General features: G+C 36.5%; 1 protein-coding gene across 3 annotated transcripts in view; it reads left to right on the forward strand.

The window, feature by feature from the left end:
• The window catches only part of Afg2a (AFG2 AAA ATPase homolog A), a 191,190-nt gene that overhangs the window by 37,012 nt on the left and 127,912 nt on the right, over positions 1–26,266 (forward strand). For all 3 annotated transcript variants that reach the window (XM_008760933.4, XM_008760934.3, NM_001415082.1), the window contains exons 11-14: positions 509–718; positions 11,786–11,839; positions 13,467–13,546; positions 18,890–19,016. In XM_008760933.4, coding sequence (XP_008759155.1) covers positions 509–718; positions 11,786–11,839; positions 13,467–13,546; positions 18,890–19,016 — 471 coding nt within the window. The remainder of the gene's footprint in view (positions 1–508; positions 719–11,785; positions 11,840–13,466; positions 13,547–18,889; positions 19,017–26,266) is intronic.

Below are 26,266 nucleotides of genomic sequence, written 5' to 3' on the forward strand. Positions count from 1 at the left end.
AATTTTGGAAGAGAGAGCAGAATAATGCTAAGAGATGGAGAATTAGACTGTTATGATATAATCCCCCTGATAGGTTATCTAATCCTAAATGATCAGCCTTAAACATGTATGAATTTACCACCAAATGAACTCAACAAGTTGTACGTATAAATTTGTGTATGTGTGTTTGTGATGATAAGTAAAGAATAAGAGGCAGTGATTTTGAGAGGTATTGAGGGTTTCTGGGAGGAGCTAGAGGGTAGAGAGGGAGGGGAGAAATAATACAACTACAGCACTCATGCAAAATTCCCAATAAATAAACAAACAAGGTGTTCTGTTGAAGTTCCATTTTTACTTTGAGCAGGAGTACTGTTATTAACTTACTTGAGGTAAGTATCATAAAGAAGTCATTCTGTACTTAGAGCCTACTCACCTAATTTAGTGAATATACATACTTACTTAAAGATGCTTCATTTGTCCTTCAAAGACAAATTACAATTAATGATAAGGAAAAAAATTTGTTTTGTAGGTATCCTGGTCAGATATTGGAGGACTGGAAAATATCAAACTGAAATTGAAACAGGCTGTGGAATGGCCCTTGAAACATCCTAAGTCTTTCAGCAGAATGGGTATTCAGCCACCTAAAGGAGTTCTCTTGTATGGGCCTCCTGGATGCTCAAAAACAATGATAGCAAAGGCTTTGGCCAATGAAAGTGGGTTGAACTTTCTAGCTATAAAGGTAGGATGTTGGAGTTTCAATGGTTAATCTCTCTTTTAGCTTCTTTCCTTATATCTTGTATGGTGTCTGTTCCATAAGGAACAGTTGCTTTTTATTTCTTTATTTGAAGTAGATGACGGTAAAATATGAGTAGAGAAGATAAGAAATAAGTTGGTGCAAATACCCAGCTTAAGTAGAGCTAATATGGTACAGTCAAAATTCTGAAGAGATGTGTCTTTCTTCATCTCCCTTCCCCAAATGAATGATTGGGAAATAAGTATTTTTGACAAGAGCAGTTTTCTTCCCTTTTGTGCCAATCACTCACGTTTTTTAGAGCTTCTAGGTGCTTGCAGCACATCTGGCTCACACTTGCTGTTTCCTGCTCGTGGAAGTATTTCTCTAGAATGAACTTCTGTGTGTACTGATGTTGATTTTCACAATGCTTTCTTCATAGTGCCTATGTGTAATTCTATCCCTTGCAGATTTTACTTTTTGTGGGCATATTCCCTCATATTTGCCATAATCAACACTTGGTTAATTTGCCTCCTCTAGACCACTTAGACCTTAAACACTTGATTTGAATTGTAATAGCCCAGACTACCAGACAGGTGTCAGGCTCATTTAAGCAGCCCCTGGGAAGACTGGAAAAGTCCAGGAAATTATTACAGAGCAATACTGCAAGAGCCTGAGGTCACAAGCTCATAGTTGAATTTGTTACTGTGAAATAATAAGACATAGGGGCTCCGTCAGGTTCAGTTCTCCCCAGATCAGTAATGCAGTTGTGCAAATACTTTTACATATTCTTTGGATATTTGTTGTTTTGAAAATTTGAACAATAGAAATCTTTACCATGGTTGCTAAAAATAATATATGCTCAAATAAGGTAATAATTATATAGTTTTTCTTGATCACACTTACCAGTATAATGCATGCTGTCTAGTGGGTAAAATATACCAGTATCAAGTTGCCGAGGTTATTTTTAAATTGCTGAACAAAATCCTCCTGGGGTTTTAACAGTACACATTTTAAAGATTGGTATGTCGTTTTTAAAATAAAACTTAGTAAATGTGAGACTTACAAACCATACTGTTTCCATCTCAATTGTATAGTTAGATGCAAATTGATGTTTAAAATGCAGTATTTTCAAATTAGGTTATGGAGTTATTTATTTAGAAAGATTTAGAAGTCATCTTTGCAGCTTGTTCTGTTCCCCACCTTTTTATTTACAGCGTTGGTATTTTGTAATTCAACTCAGCTGCTATGGCCTTTTGTTTGCCTCAGTAAAACCTGCCTAAGTTCACAGTTTGGAGCAGTTCTCTGTCACCTGAAACATTTATGAGTTGTGAACCTCACATTGTCATTAATTTGTGGGACTTGGGACATTTACTTCACTTCTTTGTATTTAATATTTTTAATTAAAATTATGGCATGTGTATATTTTATATATATCATATATTTATATATTTCATGATTAAAGCAGGGTTGTATTTTTTTTAAGATTATTATTATAACAAAATGCCTGAGGCAGGCTGTTAGAGTGATTTACCACATAGCTTTAGAGGCTAAAACTCTTGAGGGTCTTACGGTCCATAGTGTCTTGACAAAAGTATAGGTAGGTAGGTGAAAGATCATTACAAAGAGGTAGTCAGAGTGATTTAGTGGTTGGGCTGCCTCTTGTAACAACTCATCCCCAGGAACTCAGAATCTAACAAGAACTAACATTCATTCTGAGGGTAATTCTTTCATTGATCTAAGGGTTTCCTACTAGACTCTGTCTCTTAAAGGTTTGCCACATTAGAGACCAAGCTTCTAACACAGGAACCCTTTGGGGGCACATTCAAGAAGGATTACCACAACAGAAACAATACACATCAAGGCTTCACAGAATTAACTCATGTTTGTTGTTGCTGACTTCCACTTTTTAGACATGTACACACACACACACACACACACACACACACACACACACACACACAGAGTTTCTCATTGATCAAAAAGAAGTATGGTAGCAGATTATGAAATATAATAGCTGTCTTTACAACTGAATATAAACTTTTGTAAATTTGTACTAGAATATAGTGAATTTTAACAACTTGAACTTCAACCTCAAAGTAGCCTCCCTTGGTAATAAAACTGCCTTCATTTATTGATGTCTTGAGCAGTTTAGTGTAACAGTTTTAGCATTCTGTATTACATTATGCTGGCATAAGCCTGTACTTTAATACAAAACCATATGCTCTTTTGAGGCCCAACAGTCTTACGTTAATGCTTTTACTCGTTAGTAATACCTGGCTTGAATTATTCCGGCCCAGTTTTTTCATATTGCTAAATTTTTAGGTTAAACTTTCATATCTGTCTCTTCTCATCTGCTCCCCTCCTCTGCTATTCTCTCCTATCACCTTCCTTTGTTTCTTCCCTGGGGTTTTGGTGGTCTGCTTCTACATGGTAATGGAATGAAGGGTCCTCAGATGTTTCAACTGTTTGGCATGATTTCACATTTCCCATATGTCATCAAGTCTATTTATACAATGAATTTACAGTGTTAATATTTTTGCTAACAGTGCTAAGATACTGAATTTTATTTAGAAGAGAATACAAAATCATCATAGTATTCTTTCTAATATTGATATTGAATTGCCTTCTTTAGAAGCATTACTTATAAAAGAGTAAAGATCTTTCTCCACATTCTCTAACTCCTCTTAAACTAGATGATTAAAAGGCCGTGTTTATTATGCCTGTATTTTGAAAGGTCTTCATTATATTAGTATTTTATATCATACCCTTTCATTTTATGGATAGTGTTTACCAAAATAGCAGGAATAATGCTGAATTGGTGTACACATGCAATAAAACCAGTGAATCCATCAGTTTCCCTTTTGATCTTTGTCTGACCTTTGCCTAAATAGTTGCCCTAAACTGAATAAAATCTGCATCAGTTTTTTTTTTTTTACTATATCCTGCCTCTACCAAAAAAATCCATTGTGCTTATTGCTTGAAGCTTGAAATGCCTTTCTGTGGTCATGTTTAGGAAATTTTAAAGTAGCACATGTCAGTGAAAAGCACTTTTGTCATACCATAAAAGGACAGTCCTTATTCTTCATTATACTGGTGGAGTATAGAACCAATCCTGGCAGATGAAATCATACAATATAATCTTACTAATCAGTGGGGAGGTTAGAAATGTAACACCATCGTTAAATTTTCTGTCGAAACATTCCGAACACTCACTGCTTGAACAGGTGCAAGGTAGTAAGTACTTCTGTAGTCTTAGAGTAACTTCCTTGCTGCCTTTGCTTCTAGTCTTTCTCTTCCATGTCTTCCACTCACACCTTGACACTTAATGGAGCTTCTACTTAATGAGGACCTTACAGCTACATTTAGTGATTTTTTTTTCAGGTTTTGTTTTTATTGCTATAGTTACTGTATTAGTACTAGTCATTGATGTGTTTCCTTGTGTGTAGGTAATGGTCTTCTTAGAGTGTGTATGTACTTAGAAGTTATGACCATTGGATATGTACTAGATGATTTAAAATTGCAGGGTTTTATTGTTACACATACTGATTTTTCTCAGTATCTCATATATCGTCAATATATTGAAGCCTGGGTTTTCTCTCTAATAGTCACAGCATTTATATTGTAGATGATTTTGAATAAATGAGCTTTTTAAAATTATAATGAATAAATCTATAGTAGGCTGTAGTTTTCAGCCTAAATCTAACTTGCAGATTGTTTTGGTCCAGACTTCTAACAATAACTTTGCCATTTTTAAGGTTTTTTTTTTTTCCAAAAAAAGAAGAGTAATAATAATATGTGAGTCTGTTATCTGTGGAAACCAAAAATATTTAATTATATTAAAGTAATTAATTTCTGCTTGCACAGGGAGGTCAGGAATTCTCTTGCTAAAGCTGATTAGTACAATTTGATAAGAGTTTGATTTCTCTCAAAGAATACCTGGAGACAAGAAAGAAATAGATAACTAAAAGGCAGTTCAGATTTGGACAGCAGAAAGCAGCCAGACCCTATGGAGCTGTATTACAAGGGTGGTTCTGAGAGTATGATTCTGGAGTGGTTAACCACGTGGGTGGTCCTGAGACTCCTGGCAAGGGAAGTGACAAAGAAGTGTCTATTGGGCCCTCGGATCCCGGCCCGAAGCAGCTCTCTGCTCCCAGAACCCGTGGGAAAGAGACATCACCGCCTGGTCAGGTGGGCACTCCTGAGGCTGCAGAGCGGAAGAGACCACCAACACTGCCCACCCCTGCCCACATCCCTGGCCCAAGAGGAAACTGTATAAGGCCTCTGGGCTCCCGTGGGGGAGGGCCCAGGAGCGGCAGGACCCCTGCCTGAGACACCGCGGGAACCTGAGGGTAACAGACCAGATAAACAGTTCTCTGCACCCAAATCCCGTGGGAGGGAGAGCGGAACCTTCAGAGAGGCAGACAAGCCTGGGAAACCAGAAGAGACTGCTCTCTGTACATACATCTCGGACACCAGAGGAAAACACCAAAGGCCATCTGGAACCCTGGTGCACTGAAGCTCCTGGAAGGGGTGGCACAGGTCTTCCTGGTTGCTGCCGTCACAGAGAGCCCTTGGGCAGTCCCCCGCCTGGTGAACTCAAGACACAGGCCCACAGGAACAGCTGAAGACCTGCAGAGAGGGAAAACTACACGCCCGAAAGCAGAACACTCTGTCCCCATAACTGACTGAAAGAGAGGAAAACAGGTCTACAGCACTCGTGACACACAGGCTTATAGGACAGTCTAGCCACTGTCAGAAATAGCAGAACAAAGTAACACTAGAGATAATCTGATGGCAAGAGGCAAGCGCAGGAACCCAAGCAACAGAAACCAAGACTACATGGCATCATCGGAGCCCAATTCTCCCACCAAAACAAACATGGAATATCCAAACACACCAGAAAAGCAAGATCTAGTTTCAAAATCATATTTGATCATGATGCTGGAGGACTTCAAGAAAGACGTGAAGAACTCCCTTAGAGAACAAGTAGAAGCCTACAGAGAGGAATCGCAAAAATCCCTGAAAGAATTCCAGGAAAACACAATCAAACAGTTGAAGGAATTAAAAATGGAAATAGAAGCAATCAAGAAAGAACACATGGAAACAACCCTGGATATAGAAAACCAAAGGAAGAGACAAGGAGCCGTAGATACAAGCATCACCAACACAATACAGGAGATGGAAGAGAGAATCTCAGGAGCAGAAGATTCCATAGAAATCATTGACTCAACTGTCAAAGATAATGTAAAGCAGAAAAAGCTACTGGTCCAAAACATACAGGAAATCCAGGACTCAATGAGAAGATCAAACCTAAGGATAATAGGTATAGAAGAGAGTGAAGACTCCCAGCTCAAAGGACCAGTAAATATCTTCAAAAAATCATAGAAGAAAACTTCCCTAACCTAAAAAAAGAGATACCCATAGGCATACAAGAAGCCTACAGAACTCCAAATAGATTGGACCAGAAAAGAAACACCTCCCGTCACATAATTGTCAAAACACCAAACACACAAAATAAAGAAAGAATATTAAAAGCAGTAAGGGAAAAACGTCAAGTAACATATAAAGGCAGACCTATCAGAATCACACCAGACTTCTCGCCAGAAACTATGAAGGCCAGAAGATCCTGGACTGATGTCATACAGACCCTAATAGAACACAAATGCCAGCCCAGGTTACTGTATCCTGCAAAACTCTCAATTAACATAGATGGAGAAACCAAGATATTCCATGACAAAAGCAAATTTACACAATATCTTTCTACAAATCCAGCACTACAAAGGATAATAAATGGTAAAGGCCAACATAAGGAGGCAAGCTATACCCTAGAAGAAGCAAGAAACTAATCGTCTTGGCAACAAAACAAAGAGAATGAAAGCACACAAACATAACCTCACATCCAAATATGAATATAACGGGAAGCAATAATCACTATTCCTTAATATCTCTCAACATCAATGGCCTTAACTCCCCAATAAAAAGACATAGATTAACAAACTGGATACGCAACGAGGACCCTGCATTCTGCTGCCTACTGGAAACACACCTCAGAGACAAAGACAGACATTACCTCAGAGTGAAAGGCTGGAAAACAATTTTCCAAGCAAATGGTCAGAAGAAGCAAGCTGGAGTAGCCATTCTAATATCAAATAAAATCAATTTTCAACTAAAAGGCATCAAAAAAGATAAGGAAGGACACTTCATATTCATCAAAGGAAAAATCCACCAAGATGAACTCTCAATCCTAAATATCTATGCCCCAAATACAAGGGCACCGACATATGTAAAAGAAACCTTACTAAAGCTCAAAACACACATTGCACCTCACACAATAATAGTAGGAGATTTCAACACCCCACTCTCATCAATGGACAGATCATGGAAACAGAAATTAAACAGAGATGTAGACAGACTAAGAGAAGTCATGAGCCAAATGGACTTAACGGATATTTATAGAACATTCTATCCTAAAGCAAAAGGATATACCTTCTTCTCAGCTCCTCATGGTACTTTCTCCAAAATTGACCATATAATTGGTCCAAAAACGGGCCTCAACAGGTACAGAAAGATAGAAATAATCCCATGCGTGCTATCGGACCACCACGGCCTAAAGCTGGTCTTCAATAACAATCAAGGAAGAATGCCCACATATACTTGGAAATTGAACAATGCTCTACTCAATGATAACCTGGTCAAGGAAGAAATAAAGAAATTAAAAACTTTTTAGAATTTAATGAAAATGAAGGTACAACATACCCAAACTTATGGGACACAATGAAAGCTGTGCTAAGAGGAAAACTCATAGCGCTGAGTGCCTGCAGAAAGAAACAGGAAAGAGCATATGTCAGCAGCTTGACAGCACACCTAAAAGCTCTAGAACAAAAAGAAGCAAATACACCCAGGAGGAGTAGAAGGCAGGAAATAATCAAACTCAGAGCTGAAATCAACCAAGTAGAAACAAAAAGGACCATAGAAAGAATCAACAGAACCAAAAGTTGGTTCTTTGAGAAAATCAACAAGATAGATAAACCCTTAGCCAGACTAACGAGAGGACACAGAGAATGTGTCCAAATTAAAAAAATCAGAAATGAAAAGGGAGACATAACAACAGATTCAGAGGAACTTCAAAAAATCATCAGATCTTACTATAAAAACCTATATTCAACAAAACTTGAAAATCTTCAGGAAATGGACAATTTCCTAGACAGATACCAGGTACTGAAGTTAAATCAGGAACAGATAAACCAGTTAAACAACCCCATAACTCCTAAGGAAATAGAAGCAGTCATTAAAGGTCTCCCAACCAAAAAGAGCCCATGTCCAGACGGGTTTAGTGCAGAATTCTATCAAACCTTCATTGAAGACCTCATACCAATATTATCCAAACTATTCCACAAAATTGAAACAGATGGATCACTACCGAATACCTTCTACGAAGCCACAATTACTCTTATACCTAAACCACACAAACACACAACAAAGAAAGAGAACTTCAGACCAATTTTCCTTATGAATATTGACGTAAAAATACTCAACAAAATTCTGGCAAACCGAATCCAAGAGCACATCAAAACAATCATCCACCATGACCAAGTAGGCTTCATCCCAGGCATGCAGGGATGGTTTAATATACGGAAAACCATCAACGTGATCCATTATATAAACAAACTGAAAGAACAAAACCACATGATCATTTCATTAGACGCTGAGAAAGCATTTGACAAAATTCAACACCCCTTCATGATAAAAGTCCTGGAAAGAATAGGAATTCAAGGCCCATACCTAAACATAGTAAAAGCCATATACAGCAAACCAGTTGCTAACATTAAACTAAATGGAGAGAAACTTGAAGCAATCCCACTAAAATCAGGGACTAGACAAGGCTGCCCACTCTCTCCCTACTTATTCAATATAGTTCTTGAAGTTCTAGCCAGAGCAATCAGACAACAAAAGGAGGTCAAGGGGATACAGATCGGAAAAGAAGAAGTCAAAATATCACTATTTGCAGATGATATGATAGTATATTTAAGTGATCCCAAACGTTCCACCAGAGAACTACTAAAGCTGATAGACAACTTCAGCAAAGTGGCTGGGTATAAAATTAACTCAAATAAATCAGTTGCCTTCCTCTATACAAAAGAGAAACAAGCCGAGAAAGAAATTAGGGAAACGACACCCTTCATAATAGTCGCAAATAATATAAAGTACCTCGGAGTGACTTTAACAAAGCAAGTAAAAGATCTGTACAATAAGAATTTCAAGACACTGAAGAAGGAAATTGAAGAAGACCTCAGAAGATGGAAAGATCTCCCATGCTCATGGATTGGCAGGATTAATATAGTAAAAATGGCCATTTTACCAAAAGCAATCTACAGATTCAATGCAATCCCCATCAAAATACCAATCCAATTCTTCAAAGAGTTAGACAGAACAATTTGCAAATTCATCTGGAATAATAAAAAACCCAGGATAGCTGAAACTATCCTCAACAATAAAAGGACTTCAGGGGGAATCACTATCCCTGAACTCAAGCAGTATTACAGAGCAATAGTGATAAAAACTGCATGGTATTGGTACAGAGACAGACAGATAGACCAATGGAATAGAATTGAAGACCCAGAAATGAACCCACACACCTATGGTCACTTGATTTTTGACAAAGGAGCCAAAACCATCCAATGGAAAAAAGACAGCATTTTCAGCAAATGGTGCTGGTTCAACTGGAGGTCAACATGTAGAAGAATGAAGATCGATCCATGCTTATCATCCTGTACAAAGCTTAAGTCCAAGTGGATCAAGGACCTCCACATCAAACCAGACACACTCAAACTAATAGAAGAAAAACTAGGGAAGCATCTGGAACACATGGGCACTGGAAAAAATTTCCTAAAAAAAACACCAATGGCTTACGCTCTAAGATCAAGAATCGACAAATGGGATCTCATAAAACTGCAAAGCTTCTGTAAGGCAAAGGACACTGTGGTTAGGACAAAACGGCAACCAACAGATTGGGTAAAGATCTTTACCAATCCTACAACAGATAGAGGCCTTATATCCAAAATATACAAAGAACTCAAGAAGTTAGACCGCAGGGAAACAAATAACCCTATTAAAAAATGGGGTTCAGAGCTAAACAAAGAATTCACAGCTGAGGAATGCCAAATGGATGAGAAACACCTAAAGAAATGTTCAACATCTTTAGTCATAAGGGAAATGCAAATCAAAACAACCCTGAGATTTCACCTCACACCAGTGAGAATGGCTATGATCAAAAACTCAGGGGACAACAGATGCTGGCGAGGATGTGGAGAAAGAGGAACACTCCTCCATTGTTGGTGGGATTGCAAACTGGTACAACCATTCTGGAAATCAGTCTGGAGGTTCCTTAGAAAATTGGACATTGAACTGCCTGAGGATCCAGCTATACCTCTCTTGGGCATATACCCAAAAGATGCCCCAACATATAAAAAAGACACGTGCTCCACTATGTTCATTGCAGCCTTATTTATAATAGCCAGAAGCTGGAAAGAATCCAGATGCCCTTCAACAGAGGAATGGATACAGAAAATGTGGTACATCTACACAATGGAATATTACTCAGCTATCAAAAACAACGAGTTTATGAAATTCGTAGGCAAATGGTTGGAACTGGAAAATATCATCCTGAGTGAGCTAACCCAATCACAGAAAGACATACGTGGTATGCACTCATTGATAAGTGGCTATTAGCCCAAATGCTTGAATTACCCTAGATACCTTGAACAAATGAAACTCAAGACGATGATCAAAATGTGAATGCTTCACTCCTTCTTTAAAAGGGGAACAAGAATACCCTTGGCAGGGAAGAGAGAGGCAAAGATTAAAACAGAGAATGAAGGAACACCCGTTCAGAGCCTGTCCCACATGTGGCCCATACATATACAGCCACCCAATTAGACAAGATGGATGAAGCAAAGAAGTGCAGACCGACAGGAGCCGGATGTAGATCGCTCCTGAGAGACACAGCCAGAATACAGCAAACACAGAGGCGAATGCCAGCAGCAAACCACTGAACTGAGAATAGGACCCCCGTTGAAGGAATCAGAGAAAGAACTGGAAGATCTTGAAGGGGCTCGAGACCCCATATGTACAACAATGCTAAGCAAGCAGAGCTTCCAGGGACTAAGCCACTACCTAAAGACTATACATGGACTGACCCTGGACTCTCACCTCATAGGTAGCAATGAATATCCTAGTAAGAGCACCAGTGGAAGGAGAAGCCCTGGATCCTGCTAAGACTGAACCCCCAGTGAACTAGACTGGTGGGGGGAGGGTGGCAATGTGGGGAGGGTTGGGAGGGGAACACCCATATGGAAGGGGAGGGGCAAGGGGGATGTTTGCCCGGATACCGGGAAAGGGAATAACACTCGAAATGTATATAAGAAATACTCAAGTTAATAAAAAAAAAAAAAAAGTTAAAAAAAAAAAAAAGAAGTGTCTATTGGCCTAGTATTGAGTCGTATTGAGTGTAGTGTTGACAGTCCACTTATGGACTTTGTAGAAATATCATATATTGCATGAATCTTTATCTGTTTGCTTAGTTTTTAGAGTTTATCATAGAACTGTAAGAAGAATGTTTTTGATGGCTTCACTTCTTATCTGATAGGGCTATTAATCTAATCTAAAGATTTAGGTATAAACTAATAAACAGATGTGATTGGGCTTAGGAATCTACAGTTGTGACTTCTTTGTAGGTCTTGTAAATTAGCTTGTTCTGTCTTTGGTGCCTACACCATGCCCGGTGTGTCATAAAACTGTCCACAAGTGGATATTAGGTAGAGAACAAGTTGTTATAAAACATGTTTAGTTACAACCTTCGGTATTGATTTGTGGCTTTACAACATTTGGCCTTAATCTTTTAGGTGTATATAACACCCAAAGGAAGTAAGCATGCTAAGGGAATTAATTTAAATAAATGATTTCATTTGCTTATTTTCTTTTTTGTATATTTTCTTCCTTTATAAAAAGAAAATATAATTGGGTGTATAAAGACATTGACCCTTGTTTTTATTGTTTGTTTTTTTTTCTCTGCAGGGGCCTGAATTAATGAATAAGTATGTTGGTGAATCTGAAAGAGCAGTTAGAGAGGTAAGAAGTTTATACCATGAGAGAAGCACTGTTCTATCCTTCTATGTAGTTTCTATTAAATTTGCGTAATGGAAAGTGGTCTGATTCTTCTGCAAGCAAATACTATTTTATTATTTAAAATGCAATTTTGTGTTTGTTCTTATCTATCATACTATCCTAACTTTTATTTTTACCCAAAATTATTTTTAAGAACTACTATCTTTTTCTCATTTTTTCCTGTAAGTGAACGAAATATTTGTCTTTATGAAGGGCAGTAAATCTATGTATGGGATTTTAAGCCTTTACATTAGATAGTTTTTTATCATGACTAAGCCTCATATTTGAAAATTTCCGGGGGCTGGGGATTTAGCTCAGTGGTAGAGCGCTTACCTAGGAAGCGCAAGGCCCTGGGTTCGGTCCCCAGCTCCGGAAAAAAAAAAAAAAAGAACCAAAAGAAAATTTCCATCTTACTGACTTGACCTTACTTTTGCCTAGTGGTTTAGTCAATGTATTTTCTTTCTGTCAGCTGACTTTAAAGTCAGACTTTTAATTCTACTTCCTGTCTATTAATGCTTCTTCATTCTAGCTGTTGGGCCAAGTTAGGGCAACTAGAGTCACCATTTGATCACATGCCATGATTTTCCTAAACAGATGCTCACCTGTCTCGCACAGTGTCCCACATGTTCATAGAAACTCTGTAAAACAAGAACACACGAATAGACATGGGGTGTTTGTAAGGATGGGATTCAAATGTTTTGTTGCAAGAATTTATTTAAAATCATGTTTTGTCATTTCTGTTTTAAAGTGTAGATAATGATACTATTTTTAAAGTATTAGTTGATAATGACAGCATAAAGAAAGGCAGTATTTACTAATATTTGAACTGGCACCTTTATCTTCATGATCATGTAACACATGAACAGAAATAACGGAATAGTTATAAGAGATACATATCTGGATGCTTTTCTGCCTGTACTGCCTTCTTCCAAGCTTATTTCCACACATCCTTCCTTAGATTGTTCTTCAGGTAAATGCTGACTGACTTTAGTGCTTTCCTTGGTTTGTGGACAAGCCATCCACAGTCCTATGAGATCTGGCCACTTTTTCTTGCCTAGGTTTTGTCTAAACATTTAAGTATACATTCTTAAAAGAAGTATGATTATGAGAAATATGAGCATTTTATATAGCTCTTTTAATGTTTTATGATATTATATATTATTTGAGTTCCAGGTATCAAGCCAAATGTTTTATGCATTGTTTGTTACTCACTTCCTTATCTTCTGAGCTCCGTATTATTACTGCCTTCATTTTCTGAATGTGGAAAATTGAGGTCTGGATAAGTAAATTTGTCTGCTGAAGCTCACATAACACTTGGTGGAGCTGGGTTTTAATGGGATTTCTCTGATCACTTAACTGGTCTCCCTCCTGTACTATATTTATTTTTAGTCTATTGACCACTAAAGAAATTACTTTTAAATTACTATATTGCTTTGGGTATCTGTTAAAGGTATACATGAAGAAATCACAGGCTGGTAGTTTTCTGTATGATAGATTTGATTTTTAAATGATTTTCAATAGGAAACTAGCTTTGTGATTTTTTTTTTTCAGGCATTTGCTAATCTGGTCTGCTCTGTTACTCTTTCACTAGGTATTCCGTAAAGCAAGAGCAGTGGCACCTTCCATTATCTTTTTTGATGAACTTGATGCCTTGGCTGTTGAAAGGGGCAGGTAAGAAACGTTAAATATTAGCATATTCAATAATAGCATTAATATTTTATGCAAAAGTAATCTGTAACAATTTTTTCTAGAAACTATTTTTATATCTGTGCAGTTAACTTCTCCTTTACCCATTTATTTCATCTAATCACTTTGTATAATCATTTCCTATACAACTGGATAAGACACTGATACAATTGAAGCATTTGAGTTAACTTTTAGTTTATCTACAAAGGTCTTTTAGTGCTACATACTAGAAGTAATAGTAATGATAAAAATATTTAGTTAAAGGTGAAAACAAAATTTAATTAAATATAATTATTTGGTATAATAGAACATTATAAAAGCTGCTGCTATATGACCCACACAAAAATCTTATTATCATGTTTCTAGCTTTGTGTTAAAACAGAAAGATCTCATCTTAAAACAACTTCAATATAAAAAACTTTCTGGGAGAGGAAAAAAGATATTTTATAGACTTGTAGAGTTCCTTAGAATAAATGTCTCACAATAAAATAGAAGGTAAATTATCTAAAATGATTGGGCTGAAAATGTGAATTTTAGAAAATTTTCTTTAAATTTGCTTGATGACCCTTGCTATCAAGATGCTCATAGGGTTCTAAGTACTAGAACACTTCAAATGTATTGTTACTGTGATATAGTCAGTTTTTCAGAAATTACCATAATAATCACGCTAGTCATCTTTCTTTGAAAATACATCATTTCTGCCCTTTTTCTTTTGGTTCTGGGGATTACCCCAAGAGTTTGTGCTTGCTGTGCATGGGCTCTACCCCTGAGCCAAATTTCTGGCTCAACAAATGACAAGATTTCTATGACAAGATTAGTTAATAAACTATTATTTTCTTTTTCATCTAGTTCTCTGTTGCTGTAGAGTAAGTAATAGTGGAAAATAAATGATTGGCTTACCAAATCGACAGTATGATTTGCCAGTTTGTTTTATTCTGTGTTTTAATATTATTCTTTTGATTATATTAAATTTCTCATGCCATTGTATGTTTTCTGAGAATAATTTGGATAGAGGTTTTGACTTGTGAAAGGAAAGAGGAATTACTGTATTAGAAGTGTCTGACTTCAGTATTTTTTGTTGCTGAATGCTTTTTAATGCTGTTTTGCCTTTCTCTAGCAGATAGTAAAATTTTATATTTTAGTGATTTAAATATTTGTATATAACTAAATATTTGTGTTTAAGCTTTTTGGCTCTGATTTCTTAGGATGTCAGTTTTATAGTTTTGGTTTCCTACTGATGTTTTTCAACGTTAACCAGGATGTTTTCAAGGCCTATGAAAAGTTTTCACCAAGTTATTTGCAAACTAGGTCTCAATGGCTATGTGGAAGTAAAGAACAAAAATTATACATATAATCAGTGTTGAAGACTCCCCCCCTTTTTCTTTTACATTTTCTCTTTATTTCAGCACAATACTAGACATCATTAGTTCATACTAAATGTTATTTAAATGTAAATGCACATGGAAAGTTTACATATCAGCATTTCTAAATATTGTAATACAAAGTGAAGAAACATGCAAACTATCATTTTCCAAAGATATTATTTAATATATTCACCAAAGATAAGTCAGGGGAGGGAGGCTTCACTAAGGAAGATTCATTGGTCACACGCATTAATAAGTTACGGCTGAGGAACATTTAGCACAAAAGTAGTGTCAGTGTCTGTCGGGTTTGGTATTGGTATGTTTTAGTAGAATTCCCCTCTTAATTTTAACATTAAACAACCATTTGTTTCTATAACAAATAGTAATTAGGTAGTTATCTTTTCCTATGTGGATGTAACAAGAGATATCAATAGTAAATTTCTTAACATATATGCTGTAATTAATAATACTAAATGGTTTCCTGTACATAATAGTATAGTTTTATGAGATTTTGGATCTGATAGGACACATACTTAGCTTGCTTAATGTATCAGTTTCGTACATTACAATTAACCAAGTCCTCAAGAGAGCCATAATGTTTCTTTCATCCTCTTGCAGGTATCCAGCACAGTGCATATAGGTACACAATAGAATAATCAAATATTGACTAATAGTAAGAATAAAGGCTACAGGGTAAAAGGGGCTGTTTATTTTTATTCAGTCTGGTACTTGAGGGAAGAGTCCAGCTTATGCTCATGGTATTTTGGCATACCATGTTATTGGTAAATAGATTTTCTATTTATAATTTTTTTTAATAAAGAATCTTAGAAGCTTTGCAGTAATTCACCCTGACAATGGGCTCAAAATAGAATAGAATGCTAAGCAAAGCTGAACAACAAAATAAGAGCAATGAAAAGAGCCAGACGTTTTTGTGCAAACTAAATTGAGAAGTAATAAGCCTGAACTGAAAACCTTGTCATTTGTGCTAAGGATACACAGGTGATTGGTACTCTTTGTATATAGCTACGAGTAACAGAAGAATTGACAAACGGTAGCAAGGGAATAAAGGTTATGCTTCTTTTTAAAAACATTTATTTGTATTTTTAGTTATGTGTATGTGTACTTGTGCGCGCGCGTGCGTGTGTGTGTGTGTGTGTGTGTGTGTGTGTGTGTGTGTGTGTATACACGCACTTGCGTCTATGGGTATGTGCATGTGAGTTACAAGCAGTTGTAAGCCACCTGACAAGGGTACTGGTAGCTGAACCTAGGTCCTCCATAAGAGCAGGGCACATGCTCTTAAAATTTTCACTTTTCTTCAACTGGAACACCACACTTCTTAGGCTGATGAGAAAATACTTTGAAAAAGATGGCTGCTAATTATGAATAATACTAATTCATTTTGTAGAAAAGACTTTACTTTAAAGCATATTACTTTATGCTCAAGGGCCATTCTTTTACACTTACTTTTTTTCAGTAGAGAAATCTAATACTGCTTTTTGTTTGTTTGTTTGTTTATAAGTTGATAAGTACTAGGTCCAAATGTTATGTGTGGACCAATCTAATAGCTTATAGGTTATAATCCTGAATCATCACATACAAATGCTATGTATAATTCTCCTTCTGAAAATCTAAGTTCCTTTCAAAAAAAAAAAAACAAAAGAACAAAAACCATAACTAACCCCAGGATCCTCCAAGATTTCTTTTTTTAATTAAGTGAAGAGAACTGTTGGTTTAGATCCAAGAAGCCAAAAGAGTAGGGATTTTTTTTAATACAGTTTATTTCCTGGGTAAAGTATTTTTGTATCTAAGTATACAGTCTTAAAAAGTGCTATTGAAAATATGTTGTCAGGTTTGGAGGGATTTTTTTTTTTAAATCGTTTTTACATTGTAAGACTTTCTAAAAAATATGTAAGTAAATCATACTATCCAAAATAAGTCATGCCTTGAAAACTCATAAGGAGCCAAGATACTGTATTTGAACATGAAATAAAGTATAAGATTAAATGTAAAGAACTCTGTAAGTATATGACAAATATATGGTCTACTTAAACACCTAGTAACAAGGGGCTTTTGGTCTTATATTGGATATAGGCTGATCATTCCAGTCATGCCTGGGTGTTACAAAACAGGTCAGGGGAGCTGTTTGTAGTATGAGATTGATGGTTTCCATTAGCAAGATGAAGGGATACTTTCTACTATGTTGTAATGAAGGCTCTGTAGGGAACTGACAATTGATTTGAATGAATCTGTCCCAACCTGTGTTATTTCTGAGATTCTGAAAACCTTCAATTATGTTCACTTTGCCATTGCCTCTTACTCCTTACTCCTTCTCTTCTTCTTTTTCATCTCCTGGTTTTTTTGTTTTTGTTTTTTTTTGTTTGTTTGTTTGTTTAATGTGTTTGAAGGGTTGTGTATTCTGAAGATCAACCCAAGGTTTGGGTATGCAAGACAAACACTCTTGCTAATCTGTATCTCTAGCCATATCCATACTTTTTTGAAAAAGAGAAAATATTTATGGGCCAGACTCCATTTCCGTTCCTTGTGGTATCTTTAAGGGAAGTCAGTGAGAGTCATAATTATAATGATGGTGTCTATAACTGCTGCCTTTTGGTAATTTGTGCTAAGTACTGTGCTGAGCCCTTCCATGTTGTGTTTAATTTTTAAAATAATTAATCTATTTGGTATACTGTGGCAGAATACCTAAGTGGGTTTTGTTTTATTATTAATATATGTGTACAGATGTTGTTGATTTTTTTTTAACTACGTTTGACTATATTGATTTTTCTATTGTTTTTTAATTTGTAAGTTTTATTGATTGACATTTGGGTATTTTGTGGGGGGTTGCTTTAACTTTATTCATCTAGTATTTATGAACTCAAAGTATCTTTGATAATTTCATTGTTAAAGACTCTTGAAAAGGTTATTTTATATAGATTGTTGTGAAAAATAAAGACTATTTAAAATGTTAAAAGTTTACTTAGATAGCAGATCTATTTACCTAATGGTCGGCTGTTCTCTAGGGATTAGGCCTTAGGTTCTCCATATACTCTCTGATCTTGGAGAGCTTAAATACTGCACAGGATCACTGGAAATTAAAACTTGGAATGAGCAGTTACATAAAACACCTCATGTCCACTTGAAAGTTGTGGATAAGAGGATCTGTCTTGTGGATAGTCAGTCGAGTTTTGGAGCTTGTACTGTATGTTGAAATCTGAGTCCTGTCAGTAATTATGCTGCACGCTGGTTATACAGGGTGCTCTGTCACAGGAGCTAAGTAAGGTAAAGGTAGCATTCATCCCATGGTAGAGAAAAACCCTGTATTGTTTTCTATCCTTTTCAAGCATATTTCACTGAATATCTCTGTTAACATACAATGCTTTTTCATTTCACAGAGTAAGTAATTCAAAAGTCTGCATAGATCTGAAAAAATTGTGATTGTGAATGTTGCCCAGCAAGAAATTAGGATGACACCAACTATCTGCCTGCTTGCTGTATTTTTTAAATGCTTGATAATTTCCATGTATCTAGAAATATTAGTGACTTCTCTTTTGTTGTGTGATATGCAGAAAAATTCTGAGCATGTAACTCAGCCTTCCTCTGAGTCTATATCATACTATATACATTTCTTTTCCTACCTATCCCTGTCAATATGTAGCAGACGTAAGTTTTGACTAATTTTAATTCTTTGTGTGTTTGATGAACTGGTTGGAATAACTTTATGTCTCACTTTCCAGTTCAATTTTCATTTACCATTTTAGTGTTAGAGAAAAAAAATCAGCATGTTTGATGATTAGGAAAGGAAATTATCTGGATATAATTTTTGATATAATTCAGTTACTAATGAGTTGTCAGGCATACATTTGCAATCAGATACATTGTTTTCTTATAAAGAAATTTTAAAATATTAAATGTGGTATTTAGGGGGATAGAAAGAAGATTTTTAAAACCTTTTTCAAAATACCAGTTCTTCAGGTGCCGGGAATGTTGCAGATCGTGTTTTGGCTCAGCTGTTAACGGAAATGGATGGAATTGAACAGCTAAAAAATGTGACAGTTTTGGCAGCTACTAATCGCCCAGATAGAATAGACAAGGTAAGAAAGAAAATGATACGTATGTTGTAAAACCAAGAAGCAGGTTATTGGATTTATATCTTTTTTTTTTTAAGTTTGTTTTTGTTGCATTGCTTCTTTAGTTTTTCATTAAAAAGATGCCGGGCAATGTGGAATGGGTTTACTGTTTTGTTACCTACTTCAAATTTACTAATTTTTAAATATGGACAACAGAAACTTCACGTTCTTAACGAACCAATCTCTCAAGGTTCAGGAAAGTTCCAGATCAAGTTTTGACTATGCATGACCCATTTGTACTGCTGTGTAGGGCACTTGAAAAATCTGGTCCCGGTTCCATTCTCAGGTAGCTGTAATCAGTGCCGTGGGGTGTTGGAGGATGTCCTTTTCTGTGTGAAGAACTAGGATTGGACTGGACTAGCCAGCTTCTTCCTAACTCAGGACAGCATACCCTTTTATCTCAATTACAAGGAGAAATGGAGAGAATGCCTGGGACCACTTAGGGAACTACCCTGTTAATGCAAGTATTTTGTAACTCTCCAATGTTCCTCTGTCCCCTCTGCTGCCAGAAACTTTCAGTGTATTTCACTTGAACATTAACTATTTAAGATTTTTTTTTCTATCTAGTTTAGACTTTAGGAAAATGGTATAGGATTTTCATCTTTGCCATGGTAAATGTATTTCATACTCAATAAAATTAGGTCACCTACCATAACTTTGTAGAAGTGCTATCATGGCCATCACTTTACTATATTAGAATGAAAATAATAATGGATTCTTTTCTCCCAGTATGGACCTAACTTTGTGTGTGTGTGTGTGTGTGTGTGTGTGTGTGTGTGTGTGCGCTTTTTAAACTGTGATTTTTAAAAAACCCTTTTGAAGATAAGAAGGATCCTTGCTATTAGATGAACACTTTTTAGTTAACATTTGGCCTTATGGTGAAGGCTCTTGGACAAATGCAGGTAAGAGGACTTGCTTCTTCTTGCTGCTGGCTGTGTTTATACAAGCTACCTGAGGTCTGAACTTTTGTGAAGACCTGGATCAGTGCTGAACATCAGAGATTGGTGTGAAAGGTAGCACTGAATTTTAACAAGTAGTATAGAATGTGATGATGAGATCCTTAAAGACTTCCTCATTCAAATAAAGGTTCTGAATCCAGGAACAAATATCGGTTGCCATTCCTGGGTGGGTGGTCCTCGGTTCTATAAGAAAGCAGGCAAAGCAAGACAAAAGGAGCAAGCTAGTAAGCAGCACCCCTTCATGTTTTCTGCATCAGCTCCTGCCTCCAGGTTCCTACCCTGTTTGAGTTTCTGTCCTGAATTTTTAATATCAAGAAGAGTAATTTGGAAGCATAAGCCCTTTCTTCCCCAAGTCGTTTTGATCATGGTGTTCCACCATAGCAAAAGAAACCTTAATTTAACTAGGATGTATGTATAGCTTTTTCTGAGCTGGTTTGCGTTCTTTAGGTATATTCCCAGGAGTGAAGAAAGGTCATATGTTAGTTCTGATTTTAGTTTTTTGAAGCCTGGATACTGATTTCCAAAGTGGCCTACACTACTTGGACATTCCCACCAGCAGGGTTTAAGTGCGCTTTTTTGCCTTTGTCCTCTCAGCATTTGCAGTTTTCTTGATGGTTGCCATTCTAACTGGTATGTAGTGAAGCCTCAGTTTAGTTTTGATTTGCATTTTCCTCCTTGTTAAGGATATTTAAGATTATTTTAATGTACTTACTGGCCTTTTGAAAACTGTCTGTTCCATTCAAATTGGCCACTTATTGATTGATTTGGGAGATGAGTAATTTTTTTAATTCTTTAACTTTATGAATTTTATTGTTCTCTGATTTATAGTTGGCAAAGATTTTCTACAGCCTGCTCCATCATTGAGATGATTATTTTTATGCAGCTTTTAAATTTTATTTAATTCTATTTCTTTATTTTTTATTGTTACTTTCTAAGTTGTTTATACCCTTTCACAAAGTAATTACGTATTATGTCTCAAACAGTACCTTCCCCATCCTTGTACTTTCAGAGTATTAAATCTTCAGTCTTGATTTCATTTATGTATTTAATTTTTTGAGATTTTAGTGTAACTACATAATTTTTCCCTACCTTTTTCTTCCAAATCAGATTTACCAGCATCATTTATTGACAAGGCTACTTTCCTCCAATAAATGTTTGGGGCACTTTCTTCAAAAGTCACTTGACTGTAGCTGCATGAGTTTCCTTGGGGGCTCTTTATTATATTATCTTCTTTTGGTCTGTTTGTCTGTTATTCTTCCGGTACCACATTGTTTTTGTCTGAGATACAATTTGAAGCTAGGTATTCCGATACCTTTAGCAATTGCTCTTTCAGCTGAAGATTGCTTTGGTTATTTGGAGTATTTTGTGCTTTCAAATGGATTTTGTTTTAATTTTTGTGAAGAATCTCATCGAATTTTGAAAGGGATTACTAAATTGGATCTATGTAATATATAATAATTTCAATAAACCAGTCATTTTCAAATATTTAGACACTGTGTGAGATATTTCCATCTTCCAGTGTTTAGTTTGATAAGACATTATTAGTAAGGGTCCTATTCCACAGTCCCAGATGACACAGAGCTCACTGTGTAACTCTCTAACTTAAGCTGGCTTCAGACTTTCTGCTTCAATATTCCATGTGATAGAACTACAGGTGTGAGATGTTTTATTTTCTTCTTTAAGCCTTTTGCTATAGTTCTGGGTTTAGCCCTTCCCAAACCTTGGTTACTTTAGGTACGTATGTTCAAAAAAAAAATGTACAGTATCACCACAGAGTCTTTACATAGTCAAACAGCAAAATTCAAGTACCATATGACCAGGATGGCCAGGATCAGAACAGTTGCTTCGATAAGTAGTAGAATAGCCTAAAATTGACAAGAGACACCAGTGGTGGAACAACTGGGGAGACGTGCAATGAACTTAGCTTCTGTTTTCCTAATAACTAATTCAACCTATTAGTTTTCTATATCATTTAAAAATGTGTTAGACAATCTTATGTCATTAAACTCTAAGTTTTAACTTTTTTTCAGGAACTGATAATAATAAAGCACTCCAGTTGCTATCCAAAAGGGTGTTAAGAGAGCTAAGCTTGTGCTTTTAGTTTCATTGTAGTTATAAGATAGTTGGTTTTGTTTTCCTTTTGGATACTACCTTCCTGTCACAAGTTTCCTTCGAACACGTAGTAAAGAAAGCAAATGTTATCCATAGGTAGAAGTGTAACATTTTCTTTTTAACTGTAAGAGTATCATAAAAGGGGGGAAAGCACTAAATTATTCTTAAGATGGTGGTTGTGGAAAAACAAAATCGTGCTTGCCGATACAAGAATACCTTGACTGTTTTATATAAAAAATATTATAAGAATGACTTGTAAAAGTACATATTTTATCCTTTCATGGTTGACTGTTGAGCTTATAATATTTAGGTTCTATTTACTATGTTTTGCTGAAAGCTAGAAATATAAAAACAACTTTTATATAGGTTAAAAGTATCTGGTTCTATGATTGTTGAGTCACTTTTAAATTTGAATAAAACTTCCTCCCTTTTATTGCAAATGAGTTTGGAACTGATGTTGGGATTACCCAAGAACAAAAGTTATATGTTGATTATTTTAGAACTGTTAGTTGAATTAGTTTGGAATTTTTTTTTTTTACTTTTTTTTTAAAAAATGTATTCATTTATTATATATAAGTACACTGTAGCTGTCTTCAGATACACCAGAAGAGGGCATCGGATCTCTTTACAGATGGTTGTGAACCACCATGTGGTTGCTGGGAATTGAACTCAGGACCTCTGGAAGAGTAGTCCAGTGTTCTTAACCACTGAGCCATCTCTCCAGCCCTTTTTTTTACTGAAATTTTTTTATTTACATTTCAATTGTTATCCCCTTTCCCTGTTTCCTGTCCATAAACCCTGTATTCCATCTCCCTACTCCCTTCTTCTGTGAGGGTGTTTCCCCACTCACCCACCTTTTCCCACCTCCCCACCCTGACATTCACCTGCACTGGAGGTCCAACCTTGGTAGGACCAAGGGCTTCTCCTCCCATTGATGCCCAACAAGGCTATCCTCTGCTACATAGGCAGCTGGGTCCATGGGTCTCTCCATGTGTACTCTTTGGGTAGTGGTTTAGTCCCTGGGAGCTCTGGTTGTTGTCATTGTTGTTCCTATGGGGTTGTGAGCTCCTTCAGCTCCTTCCTTCAATCCTTTTCTCTAATTCCTTGAATGGGGACCCCATTCTCAGTTCAATGGTTTGCTGTGAGCATTCGCCTCTGTATTTGTCATGCTCTGGAAGAGCCTCCCAGGAGACAGCTATATCAGGCTCTTGTCAGCATGCACTTCTTAGCATCAGCCATATTGTCTGGGCGTTGGGATATTGGGAGGCTATATGTATATGGGCTGTATCCTCAGGTGGAGCAGGCTCTGAATGGCCATTCCTTCAGTCTCTGCTCCAAACTTTGTCTCTGTATTCTATGTATCCTACGGATATCTTTGTTCCCTCTTTTAAGGACTAATGCATCACACTTTGGTCTTCCTTCTTGAGCTTCATATAATTTTGTAATCCGAGCTTTTGGGCTAATACCCACTTATCAATGAGTGCATACCATGTATGGTTTTTTTTTTGTTTTTTTTTTTTTGTGATTGTGTTACCTCACTCAGGATATTTTCTAGTTCCATCCATTTGCCTATGAATTTCATGAAGTGATCATTTTTAATAGATGCATAGTATTCCATTGTGTAGATGTACCACATTTTCTGTATCCATTCTTCTGTTGAAGGACATCTGGGTTTCTAGCTTCTGGCTATTATAAATAAGACTGCTAATGAACATAGTGGAACTTGTATCTTTGTTGTATATTGGAACATCTTTTGGGTATATGCCCAGGAGAGGTATAGCTGGGTCCTCAAGTAGGTTTATGTCTAATTTTCTGAGGAACTTCCAGACTGATTTCCAGAGTGGTTGTAGCAGCTTGCAGTCCCACCAACAATGGAGGAGTGTTCCTCTTTCTCCACATCCTCACCAACATCTATTATCACCTGAGTTTTTTTTTTAATTTTAGACATTCTGACTGGTGTGAGGTGGAGTCTCAGGCTTGTTTTGATTTGTATTTCCCTGATGACTAATGATGTTGAATAGTTCTTTAGGTACTTCTGAGCCATTTGACATTCCTCAGCTGAGAATTCGTTGTTTAGCTCTGTACCCCATTTTTTAAAAATTTTTTATTAGATATATTCTTTATATTTCAAATGTTATTCCACTTCCCAGTTTCCTGAAGTCCCCATTCCCTCTCCTTCCCCCCCCCATAGGGTATTCCCCCTTATTGCCCCCCCCCATATTCCTCTTCAGTTGGGGTCCAACCTTGGCAAGACCAAGGGCTTCCCCTTCCACTGGTACCTCAACAAGGCTATTTTATACTACATATGCAATTGGAGCCCTGGGTTATTTGACTCTCTGGAGTCTAACTTCTTGAGTACTTTGTATATATTGAATATTAGCTCTCTCTTGGGTGTTGGATGGGTAAAGATCTTTTTCCAATTGGTTAGAGAAGCTTTGCAATTTTATGAGGTCCCATTTGTTGATTCTTGATCTTAGAGCATAAGCCATTGGTGTTCTGTTCAGTAAATTTCCCCCAGTGCCCATGTTTTCAAGGCTCTTCCCCACTTTTTCTTCTATTAGTTTGACTATATCTGATTTAATGTGGAGATCTTTGATCCATTTAGACTTGAGTTTTGTACACAGCGATTAGATCGGAGCGATTTGCATTCTTGTACATGCTGACCTCCAGTTGAACCAGCACCATTTGTTGAAAATGCTACCTCTTTTTCCACTGGCTTTAGCTCTTTTCTCAAAGAACAAGTGACCTTAGATGTGTGGGTTCATTCTGGGTCTGCAATTCTATTCCACTGGTCTATCTGTCTGTCTCTGTACCAATACCATACAGTTTTTATCACTATTACTCTGTAATACAGCTTGAGTTAAGGGATGGTGATTCCCCCCAGAAATTCTTTTATTGTTGAGGCCCGTCTATGTTAATTTTCGCTATTCTGGGTTTTTTGATATTCCAAATGAAATTGCAAATTGCTCTTTCTAACTCTATGAAGAATTGAGATGAAATTTTGATGGGGATTGCGTTGAATCTGTAGATTGCTTTTGGCAAGATGGCCAATTTTACAATATTAATCCTGACAATCCATGAGTATGGGAGATCTTTCCATCCTCTGCAATCTTCTTCAATTTCTTTCTTCAGAGACTTGAAGTTCTTGTCATACAGATCTTTTACTTGCTTGGTTAGATCCACACCAAGGTATTTTATGTTATTTGTGACTATTGTGAAGGGTGTCATTTTCCTAATTTCTTTCTTAACCTGTTTATCCTTTGAGTAGAGGAAGGCTACTGATTTGTTTGCATTAATTTTATACCCAGCCACTTTGGTGAAGTTGTTTATCAGGTTTAGGAGTTCTCTGGTGGAATTTTTGGGGTCACTTAAGTATACTATCATGTCATCTGAAAGTAGTAATATTTTGACTTCTTCCTTTCCAATTTGTATCTTTTTGACCTCCTTTTGTTGTCTGATTGTTCTCAGTAGGAGTTCGAGTACTATATTAAGTAAGTAGAAAGAGAGTGGGCAGCCTTGTCTAGTTCCTGATTTTAGTGGGATTGCTTTACATTTCTCTACATTTAGTTTGATGTTAGCTACTGGTTTGTTGTATATTGTATATTGTTTTTACTATATTTAGGTGTGCTGTCAAGCTGCTAACATTCTTTCTCCAGTTTTTTTTTTTTTTTGGGGGGGGGGGCATTCAGAGCTATGAGTTTTCCTCTTAGCACTGCCTTCACTGTGTCCTATAAGTTTGGGTATGTTGAACCTTCATTGTCATTAAATTGTAAAAAGTCTTAGCTTTCTTTATTTCTTCCTTGACCAAGTTATCCTTGAGTAGAGTGTTGTTCAACTTCCGTGTGATGTCAGCTTTTTGTTGTTTTTGTTGTTATTGAAGACCATTGTTAGTCCATGGTGATCTGTTAGGATCCATGGAATTATTTCAGTCTTCTTGTATCTGTTGAGGCCTGATTTGTGACTGGTTATATGGTCAGTTTTGGAGATGGTACTATGAGGTGCTGAGAAGAAGGTGTATTCTTTTGTTTTAGGATGACATGTTCTATAGATACCTATTAAATCCATTTGTTCTTAATTTTGTTATTTTCTCCTTGTCTCTGTTTAGTTTTTATTTCCATGATCTGTCCATCGATGAGAGTGGGT

Source organism: Rattus norvegicus, chromosome 2, assembly GCF_036323735.1.
Source record: "Rattus norvegicus strain BN/NHsdMcwi chromosome 2, GRCr8, whole genome shotgun sequence".
NCBI lineage: Eukaryota > Metazoa > Chordata > Mammalia > Rodentia > Muridae > Rattus > Rattus norvegicus.